General features: G+C 44.8%; 1 protein-coding gene across 1 annotated transcript; it reads right to left on the minus strand.

The window, feature by feature from the left end:
- Positions 1-14799: 14799 nt before the first annotated feature.
- Positions 14800-15717, minus strand: LOC104482515 (G protein-coupled receptor 55). The gene has a single exon (XM_010124018.2). The coding sequence runs from the start codon at positions 15715-15717 to the stop codon at positions 14800-14802; it is 918 nt and encodes a 305-aa protein (XP_010122320.2).
- Positions 15718-23128: the final 7411 nt, after the last annotated feature.

Consider the following 23128-nt stretch of genomic DNA (forward strand, 5'->3'; position numbering starts at 1 on the left):
TCCCCGTGGTAATGGGAGAGCTGCCTGGGGATGTGGCTGAGCCCCCCGGTGTCAGAGCCTGCCTGTACCTGCAGACCCTGAGGGGCTTTTCCCCTATCTCTGTGGGTCTCCAAGAGGCAGTCCTTGGTGGGGGAGTTGCTGCCAAACTGAGGTCTGTGAAGCAACAACGTACTTCTGCTGCTTGGGTGGCTTGTGGGTGTCTCATCTTCATGCTCAGCTTTGCTTCTCCAACTGCTGACTTCTGCGTAGAAATTTTTCTGTTTGCATGTGGCCTAAGCCTGCCATTGCCTTCTGGCTGGCTCTGCAGGGCTTGCCTTTGGAGGGCTGCCCTCCTCTCCTCGCTGCACGCAGCAATGGGGGTCCATTAGTGGTGTTCTGAGCCTTCTCTCCCTCTCTTTCATCCTTCTGGTAGGGAAGTGTCAGAATATTGTTTCTGAACTTGACTGTTCCTCTTTCCAGAATTAGTCAAGCAGTGAGGAAGTTCACGTTTCACTTGTTAGTAATTTTTGCTACATTTTGCATTTACCTCTTCAGTATCTGTATGCTTTTTCCATTCCTGGGGTTCTGCAGAAGAGATCTGCATCTTACAGTAATTGTGTTTGCCAAAGTCTCTCCTCCTGGGCTGGCCCAGCCAGCTCTGCCTGACAACCCTCTCCTTCCATCGGCACTGGGCTGAGGAAGCAGCTCTGCATCGCCCCAAGGGGAACCTGACCCCTTTAGACATGTTCACCTTTCAAAGGCTGAAATGCTGATATTAAGAACATGACTGATGGATTTCAGTAGATCTAGTTACCTTTAAACATAGCCACCTGGAGAATTGTCCAGCATGAAGAAAACCAGCTTGCATTCTGAAATTTTGCATTTTCTCTTGAATGTTCACTCTTGACTTAGTTTTTAATTTCTTGAGGTTTTGTTAATTGCCCCTTGCTGTTAGGAGGCTTAAAATAAGTCAGTTCTGCTTCTTAATCTTGCTCACGCTCTCTGGCAAAAGACTACTTTATTTGATTGAGCAGTGGCACATATAAAAGCTTAGCGATAAAGCCTGCTTTAGGAGGATGCTGTCGCAGAGACGCAGTTTGAAACTGGAAGATACAGGTTGCTGTGATAGCAGCCAGCACTTAATGTAATTTACCTTTTGCTTTTAGTACTTGCATATTGCCGTACAGCTCGCATTATTTAGCTTTGCCAGGCAGTGCTCAGTATGTAAAAGTTTTGGTTTAACTGTAGGAGCATGTGCTTCCAGATTCGGGTGCATTTAAAAAAAAAAAAAAAGTACTGGAAACCTGTTAATTTACCATTTGAGGGGAGAGACCTCAATGTCTCTTCTAAACTGTAAATGAGCTCTCGTTTTGTCACAAGTCTCTTACAGGCTACATTCACAGTCCAATCCCGTCCCATGAAGTGCAGCCCACTGGGATTTCCGCAGACCTGGGATGAGGAATGTTTCAGGTGCAATGGATGACATGGGCTGCTCACTGCCGTCACGGATGTGGAGTGGCTGGTCCATGGGACGTGCTGGGTGACTGAAGGGCTGTGCTGCCCGCACTGGCTTGGTACGAGCAGCAGGAAGCTGCTCTCCACAAATCACCTTTTAACTTTGGGGCTGAAGAGGGATTGTTGGGCCACTTTTACGCTGTGAAGAATGAAAATATCTGTCAAATGTTACCCTGTGAAATGGTTCCCTGATGCACGTACCTGAAAATTGAGCAGTCCCCATTTTATTATGGTTTGTAATACTCTCAGTTGTCCTTACTGGGAATTGACTACTTAGTTCAACATGAACAGCTGTCTGGTATATTATGTTGATGCCAAGCTAATGAAAGCTTGTTCTCGCTTTTCTACATACTTACGTATGTGCCTTAGGATGTACAAGTTGTTCTCAAGCATTTTCCTGCTGTCGTTCTGATTTCCACCCAGGAAAAAAAAAAACATTAAATTAAGTATTATGGATGCTGTCACAGCTTCCCAGAGGAAAAAGGGCATGTTTGGGCAGCTATACAATCTACCAAAAATAGCTTCCCAAGTTAGTGTCCCAGGTCTCAGCCTGTTTCTCACCCTTTTGGTAAGTACAGTTCCTGATGGGGGAATTCATGTTGCAGTGAAATCAATGAGGTGCTGCAGCTCCTTGGAGGGAATGCTTTCTGGATTAAGTAAATAAGCAGAGTTGGAGAAGAGAGAGTTGCTAACAAATATGGCTTGAGCTTTAGTGAATACTTTCAGCTGGAAAAAAAAATCATAGCATTAAAAAGGTGGGTGAAAGCAACTAAACTTCCTGATGTTAAGCTGAAGCATTTGTTTGAATATTTTCATAATAAAGTTATTGTTTCTTGTTTTGAAACAATTTTTACCTTAAAAATGCTGAATTAAAATAGTCAAATAACAAGGAAATAAAACAAACACTGTTCATTTTGTATTAAAAAAAACAAGTGGTTGACCAAAGTGTCCACAAAACATTACTTTTTTTGCAGAAACTCCTAAACTGACCACTCACATTAGGAGCTTTTGCTTCCTAGAGAGTAAGGACATCTCTAGAGGTTGATTTTGAGTGCTCAGTTTAGGAGTTTCTGCATACCTCAGTCTCCTAAGTCAGAAAACATGAACACCCTTCTGTGCCAGATATTTTAATGACTGCTATTTTATACAACAAGACTGACTTTAGGACAGGGTGATACTGGCTGTTGCTTTTCCTGCCACTGCGTACACAACTCCTTGTAGGTTGGATGCTCCTGCTTCTCCGCATGAGGATTAGACATGCTTGCTCTGAAATGCAGCTGGCTCTGACTTGCTGTGTCCGCAGGTAAGGAGGTAAATGCTAAGCAGAAATACCAGTTGAGTGTCCCTTTGTGCTGGCTTGTGGCTGCTGCTTTCACAGTCTCTGTTGTATGAAAGGAAAATATCTTGATTGAGGTTGGAGCTGCCTCCGCAGCAGCTTTAGCTGATGGCTAAGTGACCTTCCCCTTCCCCATAGTCTCCTTTTGTCTAGTCCCTCTCTCATGGGATCTTCCCAGCTCCCAGATGAATCTTGTGGGCCAGAGCTCTCCCCAGCAATGTGGCATGAGGCAGTGCCCCATCACAGGGGATAGCCCTGGAGAGATGTCCCCTCCTGACAAAATACCTACAGATGGCAGCGGTGCTGCTGGAGGCAATGGGAGGATTCTGCAGAGATGATATAACATGCAAGGCAGCCTTGCAACTGGGACTGATTATGTAGGCTTACATGCCTCTTCTGTAGGCAGGTCACATCAGAGGATGCGTGGGATCTGGGAGTAATGGGCAGGCAGGAAGAGCACATGGTGCAGGGGCTGCTCGACAACTCCCAGCACTGAGTTAACTCCTTCGCTCTTGCTAAAATCTTAAAAGAAACAGGTGGTTTGAAGAATCAAGAATCAGCTGTTTCCTTAAGTTTACTGAGAATATTTGCTCTGGGAATATTATTATTCATAGTGAGTGTGGAACATGTTTGTGCCAGCTCTAATTAACCATTCTCACTAGCATAAAAATGTTCTCCCGTGGAAGCCAGTATGTTAGTCTGTTCATTTGGATTAATTAATCTGAAAAGGCCGAGTATATAATTTCGTAGTTGAACTTTCAGATCTAGATTTGAATTGAAATTGTATTATGCAATGATTGAAATATTCTCATGGTCTGACTGGGGAAAGAAGTTTCAAAAGAGAAGACAACTTAATGTTGAAGAAAACCTCTCAAATTAAAATTTGTCATCTTTTAAAGATATTTCTCTAGGATGTCACTCTCTTCCCCCATGGTTTTTAGGTTAACTGGTTGGGAGCAGTCTATTAGACTAATGTGGTGGTGTTATACGAGCCAAGAATAAACACTGGACACACAAGTGTCCCCCCCAAAAAAAAAAAAAAAGCCTAGGGAGGAATAAAGCATGTGCAGACACCTACATCTACAGACTGGCTTTGCACGGCAGCCCGGCACGGCCGGCTCATGTCACGGGTTGTGCAGCTGATTGCTTTTGGTTTTGTAACGATTTTAACAAAATCTCAAAGTTAGGGCTGTCAGACTAGCTGACGGGGAAGGGAGCAGATGGCTTGGTGTGGGGACTGGATGCTGGCTCCAAACCTTGGGAAAGCGCTCCCCATTCTTGGCCTTCCCCAGTGCTACTGAAGACTCCCTGCATTAAAGGAGCTTTTAATATATATTTTAAATGCCCCATTGGATGTATGCACTTTGCGGGGGGGCTCATATCCCTTTGCAGGGCACGTACTGCAAAAGGCTTGCAGCACACTGCCTTCCAGGCTCCCCACTGGGGTCTAAGGTGCTAACGCAACCTCCTCCTTAAAAACTAACAGCACACCCAGTTATTGAGCAATGCTGGAAAAATCCCACGGCACCACGCGCGGCACCTGTTTGTGCACAGGTCCCTGCGGTGTAAATGAGGCAGATACACGGCACAGGAGGGTTCACCTGCTCCTCCCTCCGGCAACGAATGTGGCTGGGAACAGCAAACAGGTGATTTCCCACTCTGATGCCGGCAGTAACTGTTTAAACAAGTTTTGTTTCCCTTTGTGGGCAAGGTTGTTGTGAAACTGTCCCCTAAATTAGGAGCCTGGGTTAGGGCAAATGCGGCTGGGCCCTGCTTGGATGGCTATGGTGAAATGGCAGCCATTTTGGGCAGACTGTCGCGTTTGCCTCTGTCGTGCTGGATGCCGACCTCTTGGGAACAAATGCTGAGCTCATCCAAAGCCCCCGAGCCTTGACAGGCTGTGTGTTCCCCCCCTGGCCTGCCAGCTGCAGAGACAGCCCTCAATTAGGTCTTTATCAGGTGCTTAGTTGTATTTTGGCGACAGCTGCATGTTCAGGGGTCACAGCCATCAGTCTCACCTCTGCTTGAGCCCAGGACCTGAGAAGGAAATGAGGCCAAATTAAACGTGTTCTGTCTCCTGCCCTACTTTCGCCACTTTTCTCTGTTCAGTGGAAGGCCTTCAGGTCCCTGTGCTGCCAAGGAGGGGCTCCTCTCTTGGCAACAGCAGGCTGGGTTGTTGAGCAGTGGAAAAACAATTGCCTGATAAAAGTGCTTGGAGAAGCGTTTTACAGTATTTGGAAAGGAGGTGTTTAAAACTGATGCTCTTCCACGTCTCCAAGGAAAATGAGCGCTATTAAAGTACGGACAGTTGCGATGTAGCTTGGCTCCTCTGAAGCGTGAAGCAGGTTTGCAATAAGCGTTTTGGACCATCTCTGAGCTTTCGAGAAAGGTTCAATTAAGATGTCATGGATATCAATGCTTTCTCTTTCTCCCTGCCCCCAGTATTTCATTGTTAGCCTGTGAAATGCATGGGGGAAAAAAAAAAATTCAAACCTAATTGCCTTTAAAATAGCAGATACCAGATATTGAACTGGGTGGCTGAAACCTTAAGTGGGGAGAGGAAGGCATGTCGATTCTGTAATGAGGTTTGTAAAAGAAATGCACTTGGCTTTCATTCAGTGCTTTTGATGAAGACTTTTAATTGCACTAAAAGGTAAATATTTAGTATCAATCTCCTTGACAATTTGACTTCATCCAGCGTAGCTTTTTCTGAAATGCTGCCTCTGCCAGAGCAGTGCTTTGTGCTTGCCTGTAGGGACTTGGTGGGTCTTTACTTCTTCAGTTCACTTCTTTCCCCAATTTTTTCATTAACAGCAAGTGCTCGACTATTTTTATGCTATGACTGCTGTTTGCAGAAGCTGTGAAACTGATTAATGCCTTCTAACATTTGCACCTCTCAGCACATTCAGTTCTTTTGCTGTGAAACCTGTGGGCAGCGTAACCTTAGTCCCATGCAGCTGTCATGGGGCAGGGTGGCTGCTGCTTGTGTCCACCAGCTTGACCAAAAAGAGTGAATTTTTTTGAGCAAAGAGAAGGCTCTCTGTGTCTGACATCTGCCTCCGAGGGCCCGGCGGCGGCTGCCATTATGGCTCAGGTCCCAGGCAGTGAGCAGGGCAAAGGGCTACTTGGCACCCATGTATGGGGCTGCATGTGTAAATTAGCACGTCGTTAGCTCATCAAACGCCCCCCATCATTCAGCGATGTCCTGGTTGTGCTGGCCACAACTCCCTCAGCTGGCCGAGGGACGCAATGCAGGGGCAGCTCATGGCGGCGCTGAGGGAAGGCGGGAGCTGCCGGCTTGGGCCTGTGTGCCCGCAGCTCGGTCCTCCTCATGTTTGGTTTTATATTATTTATATTTATTTATATTATAACACCTGCATTAATGTCCTGGTGCAAACCCAAACACGAGGTAAGTAGGGGAAGCTTAAACAAATAGTTTAATGTTGAAAACCACATTGTTTCCTCACAGAAATGTGGGCCTGTGGGCAGCCTTTTGTCACTGGAGCCATGAGTGTTTCTGTTCAAAATCCTCTCTTGGTAGGAAACTTCTAAAAGTAATACTGCTTTTCTGACTGAAACTATTATTGAATTTGGTAAATAGCTTCGAGGAGAAAGAAGTTAAATCCTTTGCTGCCCATATTTAAAAGAAACCCTTCAGCCGCCATGTTGAGGCACAGTCTGCCTGCAGCTGGGCTTGTCCTCCTGGTCCCTTGGTCTTTTGTTGGGGGCCATTGCAAAAACACAATTCCTGGGACATTTCATGGAGATAAAATACCAAATGTGGTGTATTTAGGAAAGTATTTAAGGGTGGTCAGGATTTGTTGTTTTGTTTTGTTTTTTTAAAGGGAAGGTGGCAGGAGGAGAAAGGGCTGGTGCTGCAAGCTGCTCTCAGGGGACATGTGGCACCACGAGGGCAAGGTTTCTTTGTCATTTGTTGTTGCTTTGTCATTTTAAAAAATGTGATGAAAGAAGTAGCTGGCCCTTTCAGAGTCAAACATTGGGCAGCAGCAAGCCCTTCCTGGTGTGAGTGCTGGATGTGACTTACCTTTGCTGTGCTCTGATGTCAATGATGTAGTTAGAAGTGGGGGGGGAAGGAAAAAAAAAAAGAAGAAAAAAGCAGTCTTATGTCACCAGGGCTTAACATGGAGAAAAAATTGCAAAGCTGTTGAGAGAAATACATACAAAATGTATGATTTATTTAAAGAGCTGTCTCTATATAGACATTTTATTGGCATTTTCCCTCTGTGGCAGTTTAAGGCTGGAGTTTTCTGCGTGGATGTAGCAATGTTTTGCACCAGACCTTAAATACTCTCACCCTTCTGCTGTAGGCATTCCTGACTGCTGCCTTGCTGCTTGTTAGCTTGCTGTGCCTGCTCCGAGACGCTCCCTCAGCCCTCTGTCATCTTCCACTGCCAGCCTTTGCTGGCACTCGCTCGCCTTGGGTTAAGGGTGCCATTCCCAAAATCTTCCAAAGGAGCTTTTCACAGCCGGCACCTGCCGAGGAGAGCTGCTGTCGTTTGCCACTGCTCGTCTTTTAACTGCATTTTTTCTTCCCTTCTTTTTTTTTTAATCTTTCTTTCTTAGTTTCTTTCTCCTTTAAAAGTTTGGTAACAGATGTTGAAAGTTGTTTGCCTCTAAGACTGTGAATAGCAGCTAAGTGACAAAAAGAAAGTTAAAGCAAAGCAGACGCTTGCTTTGGTTGCATCTACCAACTACCAGCTAGGGATGCAAAAGCAAATCTAAAAAAACTCTGAAATTTTGTTTACAGTTTAAAGAGCAGCTGATGCCTCTTGAAAGACCTGCAGCCCAGAAGGTTTCTGTTGCTTTGTCTCTGATTTTTCTTTATTTCTCCTTCATTGTTCTTCCTAGCAAATGCTATTTGCATGAAAATGGGACCTTTTGTTTCTCAAGAGCTGATCCATCCCTATTACTTATTCCTTTTTTGGACATTGACCATTGGAGTCTGAGTCTGTCCAGGAAGTGCGATTCAATCAGACCTTCCAGACACTAATCCTCTGGGGTACTGGGCTCATTTCCACAGCAACTGATTGTGATACAGAAAAGGGTTTCTAACTTCAGGTGCATTAAGTATGCAGCAGAAGTTGAGTGAACGTGGTTGTAATGAGCGTAAGATGCAGTAATACTAAAAATCTAAGTTATGTTGATGAACTACCTTTCTAACAGGGATGCTTCCCCAGAGCCCTCCAAGGGATAAATGTAGGTGTTTAAGAACTGACTTTTACATGTGCTGTTTCTGGCCATGTTTGAAACTCCACTTCTTCCCCAGAGGCTGTGAGTTCCAGAGCCAGAGGTGGCTGTCTGTTGGCCCTTTTCTCCAATGGGCCACCTGCATCATGGTTCAGCTCCATGACCAGTTTGTCACCTTCCATAGGCTTGTGGTGCCGCTTCTTTGTCTCGCTGGATGTGGGAAACTTGCCTAATGGTACTTTGTGTTGTCTTCATTAATGCTCAAAATGTTGCAAGGCTTTTCTAGCTGTCCTCGATATGACCAGCAAAGTGCTTCCTTCCTCTCGGCTCCGTGTCAGGATGACCTTCAAGCTTTGCTGCTTTGACATTTTATATTTAGCCAAAGAAATAATAATTTGTACCCTGAACAGTTTTGCCAAAACTTTGGTAAGAGAAGTTGTGACCTATGTGATTCTGTTTACCTCTGCATTGAAAGGACATGTAAACATGAGATGGGAGCTGGGCTGGAAACCTAATGTGACTAAGCAGAATGTTGAAAATAAGGTTCTTGAACGTATGCAGCCAAGTTCTGGAGAAGCAAACACTTCATCTGATGCAAAAAAAAAAAGTTTTCAGTATGAGAGTTTGACTGCCTTGTTGTGCAAGGTAGACAACGAGACAGACTAAAAGTCAGAATGGGTCTGTTTACCCACAGGATTGGATTTTTGATTGCCCAGAAGTAGGAGAGAGATTTGGGATGTCTTTTAGAGATGTTTTGTGATAGATGTATGTGGGCATCCCAAGGCAGGTGACACAGGCTGATTTGAGAGAGCGATAACACATAATAGCATGAAGTATAACAATGATGTGAATGGTGTGATTATGTCCAGGAGTGAAATCTAGGATATGACTCAGTGATACTGCTTGATTTCTGCCCCGTTGTCCCAAAACAAGGGAGCACATTATTCTTGCCTCTCTATTTTTGTGTTGCAAAGGTGGGGGGCATAAAAGGTCGCTATTGCTACTGAGTACAGGATTAAATTTTGTCTTGCTGTTATAGCATGGAGTTGGTTACAAGTGCGCTTGTCCAGCCTGCCTTCCCACTGCTGGTAGCCTAAATGTGTTTTTTCTGAGGAATCATAAGGCAAGGTGTGTCAGGCTGTGGGTTTGGATTAAGTGTGATCTGACTCCTTTTGTATGATTTTTGCAGTGAGAGGCAGGTAGAGGTGAGAAGAGCCTGGTGTTGGAGGCTGGGTGGGAGACCCCAGGACATGTCAAATGGGAGCAAACACCCCTTGTCGCACAGCAGGGTCCTGCCCCAAGGTCCCAGCAGGTCCCTGCACAGCCACAGGCAGTAGCGGCAGCAAGAGCCTGAGCTCAGAGTGAAATGAAGAGCGTTTTGTAGCTCAGGCTTTTTTTATCTTCTCACTGCTCATATAAAATGGTCTACATAAACATATTTATTATTAATACCAAGTTATTTTACTCTGTATAAGGAAAACAAATCTATCTGCAGGGTTTTTACAGCCATGCTGACCTTGGTCTGTCAAAAGTTCCATTCCTTTATTTCTGCCCTCTTCCAGCTGCGGAGTTTTCAAGCCATTGCACTTCCCGTTGGCATGAATGAAGTCAGACTGGTCTCTGCTGTCTGCAACCTCTCGTGCTTTCCTAAGCTCCTCTTTAAACTGAGTAAAGCTATTTCAAACAGTGTCCTTCATTATCTCAGCTACTATGGCTGGCCGAGTGGGACCGGGTTAGATGCTGGTCTCTGGGAGGTGACTTTACTTTTAGTCATAAAGTTAATACTTAATGGGGAGTGGTCGGGATTGTGTTAGTGTACTCTGAAGTGTAATCTAAACTGGATTTCCTGGGTTTGTAATGCTTAGTTTTGGATTAACAATTGTCTGGCAGTATATATAACTCTAAACTGCTGGTACTTGCTCTCGAATATAATCCCGGTTTAATGCCTTTTTTGTCTTGGAATAGAGAGAAGGGTTAATAGGAATCTGTAGCATACAGCAGACATGGGGTTTTACATCCTTTGGTGTCTGCAAATGGCAATGATTCAGCTTTTCTTCCTGGGAAACATTTCTGATTCCTCAGAGATTTTTGGTTGTATCAGTATCCTGAAGCAACTTTTTAATCACATTAGATGGTGTGATAAATGCCATTCTTATGGAGTGACAGCGTATAAAAATCAGAATAAGAATAAATGAGATAAAATGAAGGAGGTTGTGGGTGTCCTTTGCCTTTCACAGTGGCTGAAGACACTGATTCATTAGAGTTTGTTGCTATGGTAGAAGTTTTTCAGTGAGCAAGAAACCCGATGGAGGGAAAAGTCTGAGCTTTTCTAGAGAATTCAGCGCTTCCAAAAAGCTGAGGTCAGAGGCATGTGAAAGGGAAGGAAGGATGAAGACAGGGCTGAGTAAGGTGGGCTGCAGCACTTGATTTAATTGTAGCTTTGCACTGACCAGTTGCAAATCTGGCAGCAAATTGCACAGGTCGAGTTTGAGAGTCAGAACATCCTCCCACCAAAACTGGACACCTTCAGGACCCTGCATGTCTTTGTCACACCAAGGTCAACAACAGGAATGCTCCATCAGTTTATTGTGTCACCTAGGACAGTTTTACTTATTTATAAGACTTCCGTCTTGTACCACCAGTAAATGCAGTAGATGAAAAGAGCAAACAATGGCTTTGCTGTGTGGGGAAATAACTGTAAAGTGAGCTGGGGTGCGATTTCTGCATGTGTCTGTCTGTAGCACTCCACTTCCACAGCAAAATTAACTATTTCGCACTTCTTGTCTGTGCAAGTTTTATCAGAGGACTTCTCCCTAGCATTTAGAGTGCTACAAATTGATCTTTAGCTCATGGTGCTGTCTTTCTGCAGAGAAAGGACAGTTTTAACCCTCTCTAGTGGCAACAGAAATGCTAAAAACACTTTGAGAGGAGTGTTTGCATATGAAAATTTCAATAAAAGCCTACATATTTATCTAGAGACTTGCTTTTATGAGGTTTTTCTCATTATCACTGACCACAGATGTGGCATTGCTCATGGTAAATGTTTTGTTCCATTCTTGTACGTGGACATCTTTCATAAAACATAAAAGTCAATGGTGAAATCTGCAGGAGATACTGCATACCTGGTACCTGTACTGATTCTTTCTTTCTAGGATATGAATGCTTTGGTTGGGGTTTCTGTGGTTATATGCAAATATCGTAAGTGACGTTTTCTTATAAACCTTTTTCCTTCTGAATTCAAACAGATACTTCCTGAGCCTGACACACAAGATAATATCTGTACTAGAAGAAAATAAATTTGGAAAGCAAAGGACAGATGTGCAGAGTTAGTGGGTACCTAAATCTGAGCTTCACTGCATTTCCAGGTGAGTGGGGCTACAGGAAATAGGACATTTGGCTTAAGTGTGAAATATCTGAGCTGCTGAAACACATGCCCAGTCTTTAGTGAAACCTGCAAATAAGTGAGCTGGAAAGTTACTTATGTGAATATGATGCAGGCATGAATGTCTGCAAGACAAGTCTCTTGGCAAGAAAACTGGCAGCCTCAGGGTGCGTTTTGTGAAAGGCCTCTCAAATGAAATGGTTTGGTTGGCCCAAAGCGTGAAGTTCCCCAGCGGAGCAGCTTCACAATCTCCCATGACTCACTGTGCACAGCCCTGGTGCTGGTTTAAACCCTTTCCCTTTCACTATCCAAATGCAAAAAAAAAGCAAGTCTAAGTGGAAAATGTGCTCTATAACAGCTCTCTAGCCCCCATTTTCATTATTTCAGAACAGACTAACGATTTTTAGCTAAGGGGTGAATCATTTCCAAACAAATCCTCAGTTTTCCTTTCTTTTTTCCTGAGATGGTAATCATTACCTCTATTCTGGAAAGCCTGTGCTGGCTTTTAGATTGCAGATTTTCAGATTTTTTTTTTTCCTTTTATTTCTTAGCACGCTATGTTTTGGTGCAAACAGAAATCTCTGTAGTCTCTCTGGGTACCCAGTGTCATGATTTGGCTATAAAGCCCTTCAAATGAAAAAGCTGTTATGGCTACCTATCTGAGCAAAGAAGGGACCAGACCACACCAGATTGACCTGGAAAGTGAATGCTCACAGGCCTGGAAGCAAGAAGATCCAGCACGGAACTTTGGAGTAGAAAATGTTGCCTTTGCAAAATTATCATAAAATGGAATGAAAGTTGTTACCCTGCCCTGGTAATTAGTGCTTTCTGAGAGCTGACAGAGGCACTGTGAGCCATGTGTAGAGGCAGGGAGTGCAGATGGTGTCTGGCTCTACACTGTGCATGGACAGGAACTAGCTTTTACACACCTCAGCCTGTTTGTTTCTGGAAAAAATAATGGCCAGAAACACTGGAGAAAAATAGTGGAGAGGTTTGGGAGAAGAATAAATGCCTCAAGCTCTTTTAATTTGTCCTTCATACAGTTTTAACTATGCTTAATTTGCTTAACATCTCTGCCTCTTCTTAGCAGTATGTTACTGCTGAGGTAGGTAGCCAAGAAGCCAAAAATTCCTAAAGTTAGTGTTCACCTCACTGCTGTCTACCAGCACTCTAGATGAAATTACAGTGCAAGTTACTTTATGACCTGTGGGACCAAGGACAGCAGGGTAACAAACAAATAAGAACAGGCATACTTAAAAGTGGAACAAAAGCTGGGCAACAGAGGAAGCATAAAACCACATGTGATCTTCTGGTCTCACTTATAGCAGTATAAGCCCAAAGTCATGTCAGTAAAACTAATGGAGCTGCCTTGGGCTATAGCAAAGCAATTGGGATCAGTTTTCTCAAATAATTTGGCATTTTCTGCCTCCTGAGGTATTGACAAAATCCCTGTCCTCTGTGTTTAGGCATTATCAGTTAAAGTAGAGGGCCTCTTGACACAGCCCACTGCTTTGAGATGTAAAATAAATCTTCTGCATCAGCACTGTTTTCTTCTATTATTTGTTAACTCTGCTTCCAAAAGGAGCCTGAAGTCTCAGTGGTAAAACCTTTGTGTCTATTAAAGTGCGGTTAGTTAAGAGGTAAGTTATGAACAAGGAGGTGATGAGGATTCAATCACATATTCTGAATTTACTGAGTGAGTCAATGGAAATGGCAGTTGATATGGAGAGGGAATTCTTGCTGGAACATCCTGGTGGGTTTTATTTTCAAGCACTTGGACGTAACTAGGACACAGTTACTGTAAATGCACAGCCCTTGTGACCTCAGAAGCACAGTTCATTGCCTGAACACCAAAAGGACTCTGTAAACATCAGCACATACTTACATCTATGTTGGGTCAGCATTTCCCTCCTCAGCAACTGGACATCTTTGCTACAATCTCATACATAGATGTAGCAACTTAAAAAAAAAAAAAAATCACTTTTACAGACTGGAGTCTCCACATGCAAAGCCTCCAGCTCAGGGAAGAAATCAGTAGGTGGTCTGTGCGTGATTCTTCTCAAAAGTGTACAGAGAAAAGACAGTTCAAAGGCTGGCATTGGTATCCCTTCCTGGATGATATATTGCAAGGATCCAGCTCCATGTGAATATGAAAACTAATTGCTTTGGTTGTCATCATCCTCATCACTCAGGGAAGTGGCAGCTGGGGGTCCCCAGAGCAGGGAGCTGTCTCTCTCCAGACTGGGAGCATGTTGTCATTCAGTTTATCTAGATGCCTGTGGGCTCTGATAAGAAGTAGCTGACTGGCATGTTAGGCTTCTGCTGGTGGATTATTTTTTATTGCCTTGTTTGTTTGGGGAGTGGTAGTGTTCAGCTTGCTCTGAGGTCCGAAAGGTTGCTCTCCCCCTGGGATCCTACGTTGCTGGCTCCTGCTTTGGGGATCAGGGCTGCTCTTATCTCATCCCCCAGTAGAGAGAGGGTTGTTCCTTCAGATTCAGGTGTTTGCCACTACGTTGGACTGAGGCTTTTTATTTCATGCTCTTGTTAGGTTTGGCTCTGTTCATGAAACTAACTTTGTAACCAAGCAGGAAGGAACAGATATGTGAAAAGCCTGTGAGTAAGAGAGGAGCTGGTGAGGAAGCCTGGAACTGGGATAGTCAATTAATCTGAGCTATCCGGGAGCTTGAGCTAGTGCCAGTATTAGTTAGAAGTGTGATGTGGTAGGGGCAGGACCTATCACTAAAACAAGGGTTGCACCTTGCGGAGCAAGTCAGCCAGTGGAGGAATGACCTGGAGAGCTTGCTATACATATGTTAACCTAAAGCTCCCTTTGGATTTAGAGTTCCAATATATTTTTTTTTTTCTAATGGCATGTGCAAATCTAAAACTTGCAGGTGTGCATGTATGTGAGCACGAGCATACATGATCAGGGCAGAGGGGGCAACAGAATTTAGTCTGAAGATTTATACCATAAACTCCGAGTCTCTGTTTCTCAGCAGCCCAAGTCTGTAGTGACTGAAGGCCTGAGGAGGTTTATAGCTGTGATATAGACAGGGAGGCTGAAAGATGCTACCACATGTAAGTGAAGAATTTTTTTTTTCAGATTAAAGAGGACTCGCATCCAAAGAGATACGCATCACCATTTATGGGAGATAATTCAGTTTGTTTTTACCAGTAAATGCTAACACAAAACATTATGAAAGGAAAGAGAATAAGTTAGGAGCAGTCTCCTAGGAATTGACTTAGTTTTGGTTTTTATGAAAGATTTTCAGATCTGAATATTTAAAATAAATTGCTTAAGTAAGTAGTTCGGGACCCTGCACTTTCCATGAAAGCATCTCCACACATCATCCCAAGTAACTAACATGCAGTACACAGATCAAGGCTTTCGTGTGGCTGTTTTTCCACTGTTTCGTAATGGGTCTTCCAAGGACTCCTTTAAAACAAAATAATAACACACCCCATCAAGACAGCAGTTCAGGTTTGCCCAGCAGAGGGTGGCCTGAATGATGTCTCGTAGCACTTGCTGAAAACTGGTGTGAATTATATTATTCTTCACCAAAAAGTACGCAAGGTATGCCAAGTGGTAAGGCGTGAAACAGACCGAAAACGCGACCAGGTTTGTCACCGCTATCTTCTCTGCTCTGGTGGTGTCTGTTTGGGGGTTGTCTGGTTTTCTACGCTTTCTCAAACATCTGACGGTCTGAACAGTGCAGAAGGTCATGGCTGCCATGCTGCCGAAGAAGGTAGTCTCCAAGGCACTGAACAGGCCTGCATTTTCCCACGTGCTCTTGGAGAAGTTATGGAAGCAGGATGAGATGTTGTGGCCCTTTCCATGGAGTTGGAAAGTAGAGACTGTCCCGGCTGAGGTGCCCAGGCAGATGATAGCACAGATCAGAGCAGCTTTCTTGGTGGATCGCAGGGTGGGAGCTGTGAAGGGGTGCCGGATAGCAATGTACCGGTCTACACAGATGCAGAGGGAGATGAGGATGCTGCCGTACATGTTTATAAAGTAAAGACTCTCTAAGGTGGAGCAAAACACAGACCCCAAGGTCCAGTTGTCCTGAAGGTGGTAGGAAATTATTTTAAAAGGAAGAGTAAACAGCAGCAAAGTATCCAGGAAAATAAGGGCTATCATGTAGACTGTAGATTCCGACAGCTTTTTAACCTTAAAAAACAGGAATGACAGAGCCATCACATTGAACAGCAATCCCAGAGTAAACGTGGGCGTGTACATGATGAGCTGGAACAGTTCCACGCTAGCGCTGATATTGCTCTTGGCACGGATGTCGTTCATATCTCCGGGTATGCTGGAAGAGAAGATGATCACCTTCACCACAGGGAAGGATGAAGATCACATTTAACACCCAGTACAAATACCAGTGAGGTCTCTAAGTGTCTTCAGACCTGAAGATGCTTTTTTGTCTTGGGCTGCTATGAGCTGAATTGCCAGGCAGTGTTGTGCCTCAAAGAGGAACAAGGCTTTCTAATGTCCCAGCCTCGCTTGCACTGTTACCCCAAATTGTGCTGCCCTATAATTTAGGCTAGGCAGAGTACAGATGTGACTGCACCATCCCCTGGGGTGATGTGATCCTCTCTGCAGAGCCAGGGTAGCAGCCTCTGATTTTAGGGTTACTTGAATTGTGGGGAGGTGGCTAGTTGTATCAGATTTCCTGAATCAAGCTATCGTAAGAGACCTTGGGGAGCCAAGAGCACAAGGGTCCCCCACGTTTATTAATGTGAAGATCCCAAACAATTATTGCCATCCTGCACCCTCTCCCACCACCACCAGGCAAAGAGGGGCTGTGGTTTTCTCTGGTCCTTCTGACAAGCTTGCTAAAAGCAGCAGGCAGGAAGTTTCAAACAGGATATTTCTAGCAGAGGTTAAGTCTTTAAAAGAAGAATGAGGTTTAAGAACCAAAGCTTTTGTGTAAATTAGCCAGACTTACCACAGCAGATAAATTTGTGTCTGTAGAGACAGGGGTTGCAGCAAACATGCAGCTGGTTTCTCCTTTCAAAGATGGGACTAAAAATGTCGAGGTAGGCACCCTCTGAGCAGGGGTCCTGAAGTAATTCTTTTCTTTAGAGGAAGTGTGCTGATTTGATCCTGCCCTCAGACTCCCCTGATAAGGACCAGGAAGGCTCTCATTGGTGTCTGCAGTGCTGGTCTCAGCCAGAATTGCTTACAAATGCAAATACACAGGAATACCTGGTCCTTTCTTCCAGCCAGTTCTGTAAATAAAAGTATCCTGTAAATAAAGCCTTTCAAAGATCTTTCTGTCAGTGCCTAGAAATTACTTTCGTCTGCTGTTCTGTAATTGTTATTACTTCGACCTAGTGCCTTTCCTACACCAGTTACTGATCTTGATGCTGTTTCATTTCAGATTTGTCAGCCGGTCGTCAGCTGTGCAGTATGAGTTCCTGTTCTGCAGATCAAGTCACCCCTCTGGTGTTTCAGAGGTAAGCTGTCCCACGCTGTGGCTTGAGAGAGGCTGGTATCTCTTTGAGAGAGATCAGGGACAGGGAAAAGGAAACTTATTTAAAAACTAGCAATTATTGTTAGGAAGCAAGAGCAAGTTGGCTGTTTGCTCCTTAAGGACACACGGATGCCAGGTAAATGGTTCTGTAAGTTACTGGTTTACATTACAGAAATGAGCAAACCAGCTCCAGAAGCCCAGCCTGATGAGGAGACTGGGGTGCTGGTAGGGCTGTGGGGGCAGGAGAGCGCACCTCTGATGGGGCCAGCTGCAGGGATCCATCCGCAGCTTCTGTCCTGCTGTAGCCCCAAGTTATGCTGCAAGTTGTTCACTGCCTGGGAGTTAAACCCTCCTCCCGCAGCCACGGGGCTGGGGAGTTTGTTAGGAGGTGGATTGGGTCCCTGAACCCCTGGATTCAGGTAGCCCGTGGCAGACGAGGGGTTACGCTGATGACCTGGGCAGATACACTGCCCAGAACAAGAGGGTGACATAGGCTTGGCCCAAAATGCTGCTCTCCTGCTGATTCCCCCTCAGTGACTGAAGCACTGTGAATCTAACACTGGGAAGAACCCATTACTGAGAGCCAAAGGGATGAAAAGTTAGTTAAGGAATTTGTAAAAAGTAATAAATATCAACAAAGTCCTTAACTTCATTGCCTCTGTAGGAGATTTCATTAGTCCTTTTTTCTTTTTTATTCCATTCTTTTCTTTTTGTTTTTGTTGTTGTTGTTTGTTTGTTTGTTTTGGTATAATAGTATGTCTATGAAATTCTGGGTCTAGAGAAACAAAAGTTCAGCTTCTTACCAAGACATTTACTTGCAAAAAATCTAGTTATGATAAAAAGGCATTTTAGACTAGTCTGTTGCGTGTATTTCTAAACAAAACAGAAAAAAAAATATTCAAAGCATAAATGCAAAGGATAGCTCTGTTCATTCTTAAAAATAATATGTAGATATGCTATAAGCAAGCAAGTTATGCAAAATAGACTTAGTTTTCAAATCTTGTAAGAAGAAGAAAGCTTCACTACAATGAGATATTCTCTCTTGTCATCTTACCTTTGTCTGCCTCTAGCTCTGGTTGTTGACTTTTTCTCCTTCTCAGCTTGTAGAATCCTCAAGTCTTGTGTTTTCTTTTAAGATGATGAAGTGAGCTGCATGCAAAGTAACTACTGTTCAGGATGTCAGAAAGCATGAAGTGCTGCTGCTTTTCATTTCGTCACGTATTTCCATTACAACATCGGTCTCCCTGCACTGTGTCCACATACACGTGATATGTACATAGTATGTCACACAGAGCTCCTTTAAGGATGTAAATAGATGGGTTTGTGGCTCTAGCATCTCTGTGAGTCACCCATTCAAAACAGTCTCCAGTAACAGCGGAGGAAATTCTGGCCCTAGAAACCTTTCTCTGTTTTGTCTGTTTTGTTTTTTTTGTCTACAAGACATTATTTTGTTCATTGTCTGTAATGTCTGCGGGTAGAGTGTTAGCTGTCAAAATGTGCTTTAAGCTAAATCCTGAGCTATCACTGTCGTTGTTTCCTTTACTTATGATGATACAAAAAAGGAAAAAGAGATCATTGATTTTCAGTGGTGATCTGATATGTTCACTTCAAGTTGGTATTTGGAAGAAAGACAAGGGTTATTCTTAAATCTGTTTATACACCCAGGGAGAAGATAATGTACCCCTGGAGAGTGTCAGGTGATGATTTTGTTCAACGAGGAAGGGGAAAAAAAGATTTTTTTGGTGACCATTGTATGTGTAGTTGCAATCTTCTTACCAAAGGGAGAAAGAAAGGCCAAAGGGGTGGTTTTGCTAGGTCCTCTGCATACACCTTAAATATCAAAACTGAGGATTATATTGGCTGAATTCAAACTGTGTATCTGTGAAAGAGAACAGGGGATAGGAGATGAGAGAAGAAATAGCACTTGGGGTTTCCCCATGGTATTTCAGTTGAAATGACTCTACTTAAGAAAAAAAAAGAAACACCACCAAGGGGAAAAAACTTGACAGAAGGTCTGAGTGCGCAATACCTTATCACATTCCTTGGCTAGGTTTCACTTCTGTGTATCCAGTGGTGGTCTTGTGACCATGACTGCACTTTGGATGTTAATAAAAACCCCACACAAACACAGGCAGGCACCACTGCCATGAAGAGACATTTGGGGCCTTGAGCCGGCCTGAGTGGTGGGAACTGAGGCTGCCGTGAGCATGGCATGAAAGCCCAGCTGCCAGAGTGCTGTCTGTGCCCCTGCCCTGGTCCAGCATTTCCACGTGCCGGTTCTCATACTGCCACCAGTGCTCAGAGCAGATGCTCTCTCTTCCCCATTCGAGGTTTTCCCCTCACACACTTGGAGATTTCTCTTCTCTCTCATTTTCTCCTTGACACTCATTCTCATGCCTCCTAGATGGTGCCTACCTTGCCAGAGGCTGCCCAGAAGCATGCCTCCCTGGGTCTGCCTGCTGCAGAAAGCCCTGTGTGGCTACATGTCTGAAGAAAGATGCTTTGGAAAGGGGAGGATGAGAAAGCAGCAATGCCAGGGGGGTTTGCACATCATAGTCTAGCCTCCACCACCATCTGGACTGCTTTTTTTTCTCCCAGCAAATGCCTTCATGAGTTTTTTAGGGAGGGATCTGAGGAGAAATGGCCAGGAAGGCATGCAAGGGGTACAAATGCACTTGGAACAACGTGTGAAGACTCCTCTCCCTTCAAAATTGAAAGAGTGAATGTGATGGTTTAGCCCGAATCACCACACAGTTTCTCGCTCACCCTCCCCCTCCCCAGGGGGATGGGGGAGAGAACTGGGAAGAAAGGAGAACTCGTGGGTTGAGATAAAGATAATTTACTAAAATAAAAAGGGAAAACTACAATAATAACAGAATATAAGGATATTATATTCACACAATATATATAATATATAATATAATATATATAACACAATTATATAACACAATATGTGTTTTCTCACCACCCGATGTCCCAATGACCGATACAGCCCGTCCCGAGCAGCAATCATGGAAACAAAATCGAGCAGCAAGCAAAGGAGCAAAAGGGAGCCAGCAAGGTAGAGGGAACGATGCCAGCAAAACGAGCAGGAAAGATGGATGCCAGGAAGGCAGATACCCACCCTTGCCTGCCCCCATGAGCATGATGTTTATGGCATGGAATACTCTCTTTGGCCAGTTTGGGTCAATTATCCTGTCTGTCTTTCTCCCAGTTTCCTGCATCTGCAAATTAGCGAGACTTGGAAAGCAGGACGGTGTCCTTGGTCTCATTCACAACAACTGGTATCATCAGCTTGTTTATCAACATTCTTCACACACAAAATCCAAAACATACCAGCTACTGAGAGGAAAAGTTAACTCCATCCCTGCCAAAACCAGGACAGTGAAAAAGGATGATGCTGAAGGCTGATGGTGAGAGGAAATGCAACTGAGCAAGCAGAGTAATGGAAAGGCTGGGATAGTCCATGAAGAGCTCTCAGGCTGTTGATTAATAGCTTAACTTGTGATGCAAGGGTGAGGAAGCTGTGGGTAGCCAAGGTATGTTTCTTTTCTTGCCACAGGCCCTACTCTATGCTAATGGGACATGACTCTTACTAAGTCCTTGAGACCAAGTGTACTGTACCTTTTCTTGCTGACTGGGGAGAAGAGGGATGCACCCTGCAGACTCTGCTCTTTGGCACCTCTGTGCATGTCACCAATGCCACCAGCATGCGAAGCACCTGCCACTTTGTGCGATTTCAGATGCTGAATGCGTGATCTTGCTCCTTTTTCCTGATAAAGGAGCTGTTTCACATGCGCCCTTTGCTAGTCTTGAGGGCTTTGCCATATCGCTGCTGCCACACAGACCTCCTCTTCAGGCCGTGCGCACATCCCTGGGTTGCAACCAGAGAAGCTCTGCTGATTCTCTGTGCTTGCCCTTGGGGCCAGCCTTCTCCTTGCAGCGCTGGGCTGTGCCAGCCATCCCAAGGCACTGCTGGTCCGTTGCTGTGCCCTGACACCAGACCACACAGCAGACAGCAGTGCTATGGTCCTGGCTCTTTAGCTGCCAGTCCTGGCTCTCAGGAAGTGTCAATATGGGGCTGGTGCTGCTGACATCCTTCCAGTTTAGGGGCTAAATCAGTAACTGTTGCACCACATGTGGTTGTGCAGTGGAGACATGGTGGGTTTTTTTTTTCTTGATCTAAATCAGAGTCTAACCAGTGGGAAAAATATTTGATCTGCTTGAGAAAAGACAGCATCCACTGCTGTGATCCCTTTGCTTTCTTCCTTGATTTCAGAGGCCAGAATAGAATGATGTGTGGAGCCTTGGGATGGTTCTGGAGAAGCTTTTACTTCTAGAGTGTGCTTTGCTACTTCTAGAGTGGGGTTGCTGTGGTGGGCTGAGAGATGTCTGAGCTCCTTGGTCCTGCGATGAGGCCTCATTGGCTGGCACCCAGGAACATCAACCTCTCCCTGTGTCCCACCTGGGACATGGTCCAGGAGGCTGTTGGAGCTTGCTCCTGCCTGCCCTGGGTAACGTACTCACTTTTCGCCATTGCAGCATCCCACCAGGGCTGCCTGCAGCCTCTGGGTGAGCCAGACCTGGGATGAAGTGTCCCAATGCCTAAATCCGGTGGCTCTGCAGAGCGGTTTGTAATTGAGTTGCTCCATCTCGTGGCTACAGGGGAAATGAGAAACGCTGCTTCAGCCTGTGATTTCTCTGTCTCTATCTGTGTTTGATCACCAGGAGGAACAGCTTATCCTGTAGCACAGAGAGCTTATCCCACAACTTGCCTCCACCAGCCAAGCACTAGACTTCTCTTCACTGGCCTCTGTGTGTGTTCCACCATCCACACCGCGGACAGCCCAGGAGAGAAAACAGAGAGCCAAAAGCTCTGATGGTGATGAGTGAAGAGGGCCAAAGCACAGAAACAGCTGAAATTGAGCCTTTCTGTAGAGGAAGTGACCGTAAGTACTGCCTGTGTGTTGCTGGTGAGACTGAGAGGCCAGGGCCAAGAAGCTGCTGTGCAAGTACAGAGGTTTGACCCCAAGCAATGGCCTTCTCACTTGTGTTTATTGTCCTCTGGAAGGACTCTATAGCTTGAGGGAGGCGCCAGAGCATCCCAGCGGAGATGGGTCCTTGCAATGCTGGAGGAGCTGAATCTGCTGCTTGGGAGAGCAGGTGAGCTGATTTCTCTCTTTGAGCCCTGACACAGGATTATAGAACCATGGAATGGTTTGGGTTGAAAGGGACCTTTAAAGCCCATCTAGTTCGACCCCCTTGCAAGGAGCAAGGACATCTCCAACCAGATCAGGTTGCTCAGAGCCCTGTCCAACCTGGCCTTGAATGTTTCCAGGGATAGGGCATCCACCACCTCTCTGGGCAACCTGGGCCAGTGTTCCACCACCCTCATTCTAAAAAATGCTTTCCTTATGTCCAGTCTGAATCTGCTTCCTTCTATTTTAAAACCGTTACCCCTCGTCCTATCACAACAGGTCCTGCTAAAGAGTTTCTCCTTATCTTTCTTATAAGCCCCCTTGAGGTACTGGAAGGACGTGTTTAGTTTCGAAGTGATCTCGTATTTGTTGAGAGACATGCCTCAGTTTCCACAGAGAAATCAGCTGGGGATGCTCCTGTGGGACTCCTGAGGCCAGGTCAGCTGGGTGGGTATTTTCTCTGTCAGTGCTCTGAGACTGGTGAAATCTGAAACTGGTGAAATGTGAATAAACCCAAAGGAAAATAAACTCTTTCCCAAATCTTCTACTACAATCTGCTCTAAGGACCAGACAGCTCAGGCATTCATTCCCTTATGTGCTTATTCTGCTAACTCTCAAGCTGCAGCACCAACAGCAACAACCTGGTGGAGATCTGTCTCTTGTATTGCAGCTTTTGTACTTTCAGTTATTCTCCGAAAAGCAGGTGTTCAAGCAGGGCTCGTGCATCCTGACTGGGGGCCCTACATACCACATCACAGCGTATGCCTCTTTCCAGCCCAATGACTGAGTCATTTTGACAATTCTAAGATATTTTAATTTTTTTTTCCTACTCAAGCCATTATCTACACTGGTTTTAAACTCATAATTACCTTTGAAAGGCTTGAAACAGCATTTTTATAAGTCAACTATTTCCCAACAGATCATACAAACCTTCAAACCATAAGACCCCCATCCTCTCCCGGCATGATGAGACAGGCACTTCAGCTGTAATTTTTTGCAAGGTGAGAAAAAAAAATCAGTTACTGAAGGTGCT

The sequence above is a fragment of the Chlamydotis macqueenii genome, chromosome 9 (assembly GCF_036417535.1).
Source record: "Chlamydotis macqueenii isolate bChlMac1 chromosome 9, bChlMac1.mat, whole genome shotgun sequence".
NCBI lineage: Eukaryota > Metazoa > Chordata > Aves > Otidiformes > Otididae > Chlamydotis > Chlamydotis macqueenii.

Excerpts from the sequence above, each read along its gene's own strand:
- LOC104482515 (XM_010124018.2), bottom strand. The coding sequence starts at position 15,717 with ATGAACGACATCCGTGCCAAGAGCAATATCAGCGCTAGCGTGGAACTG.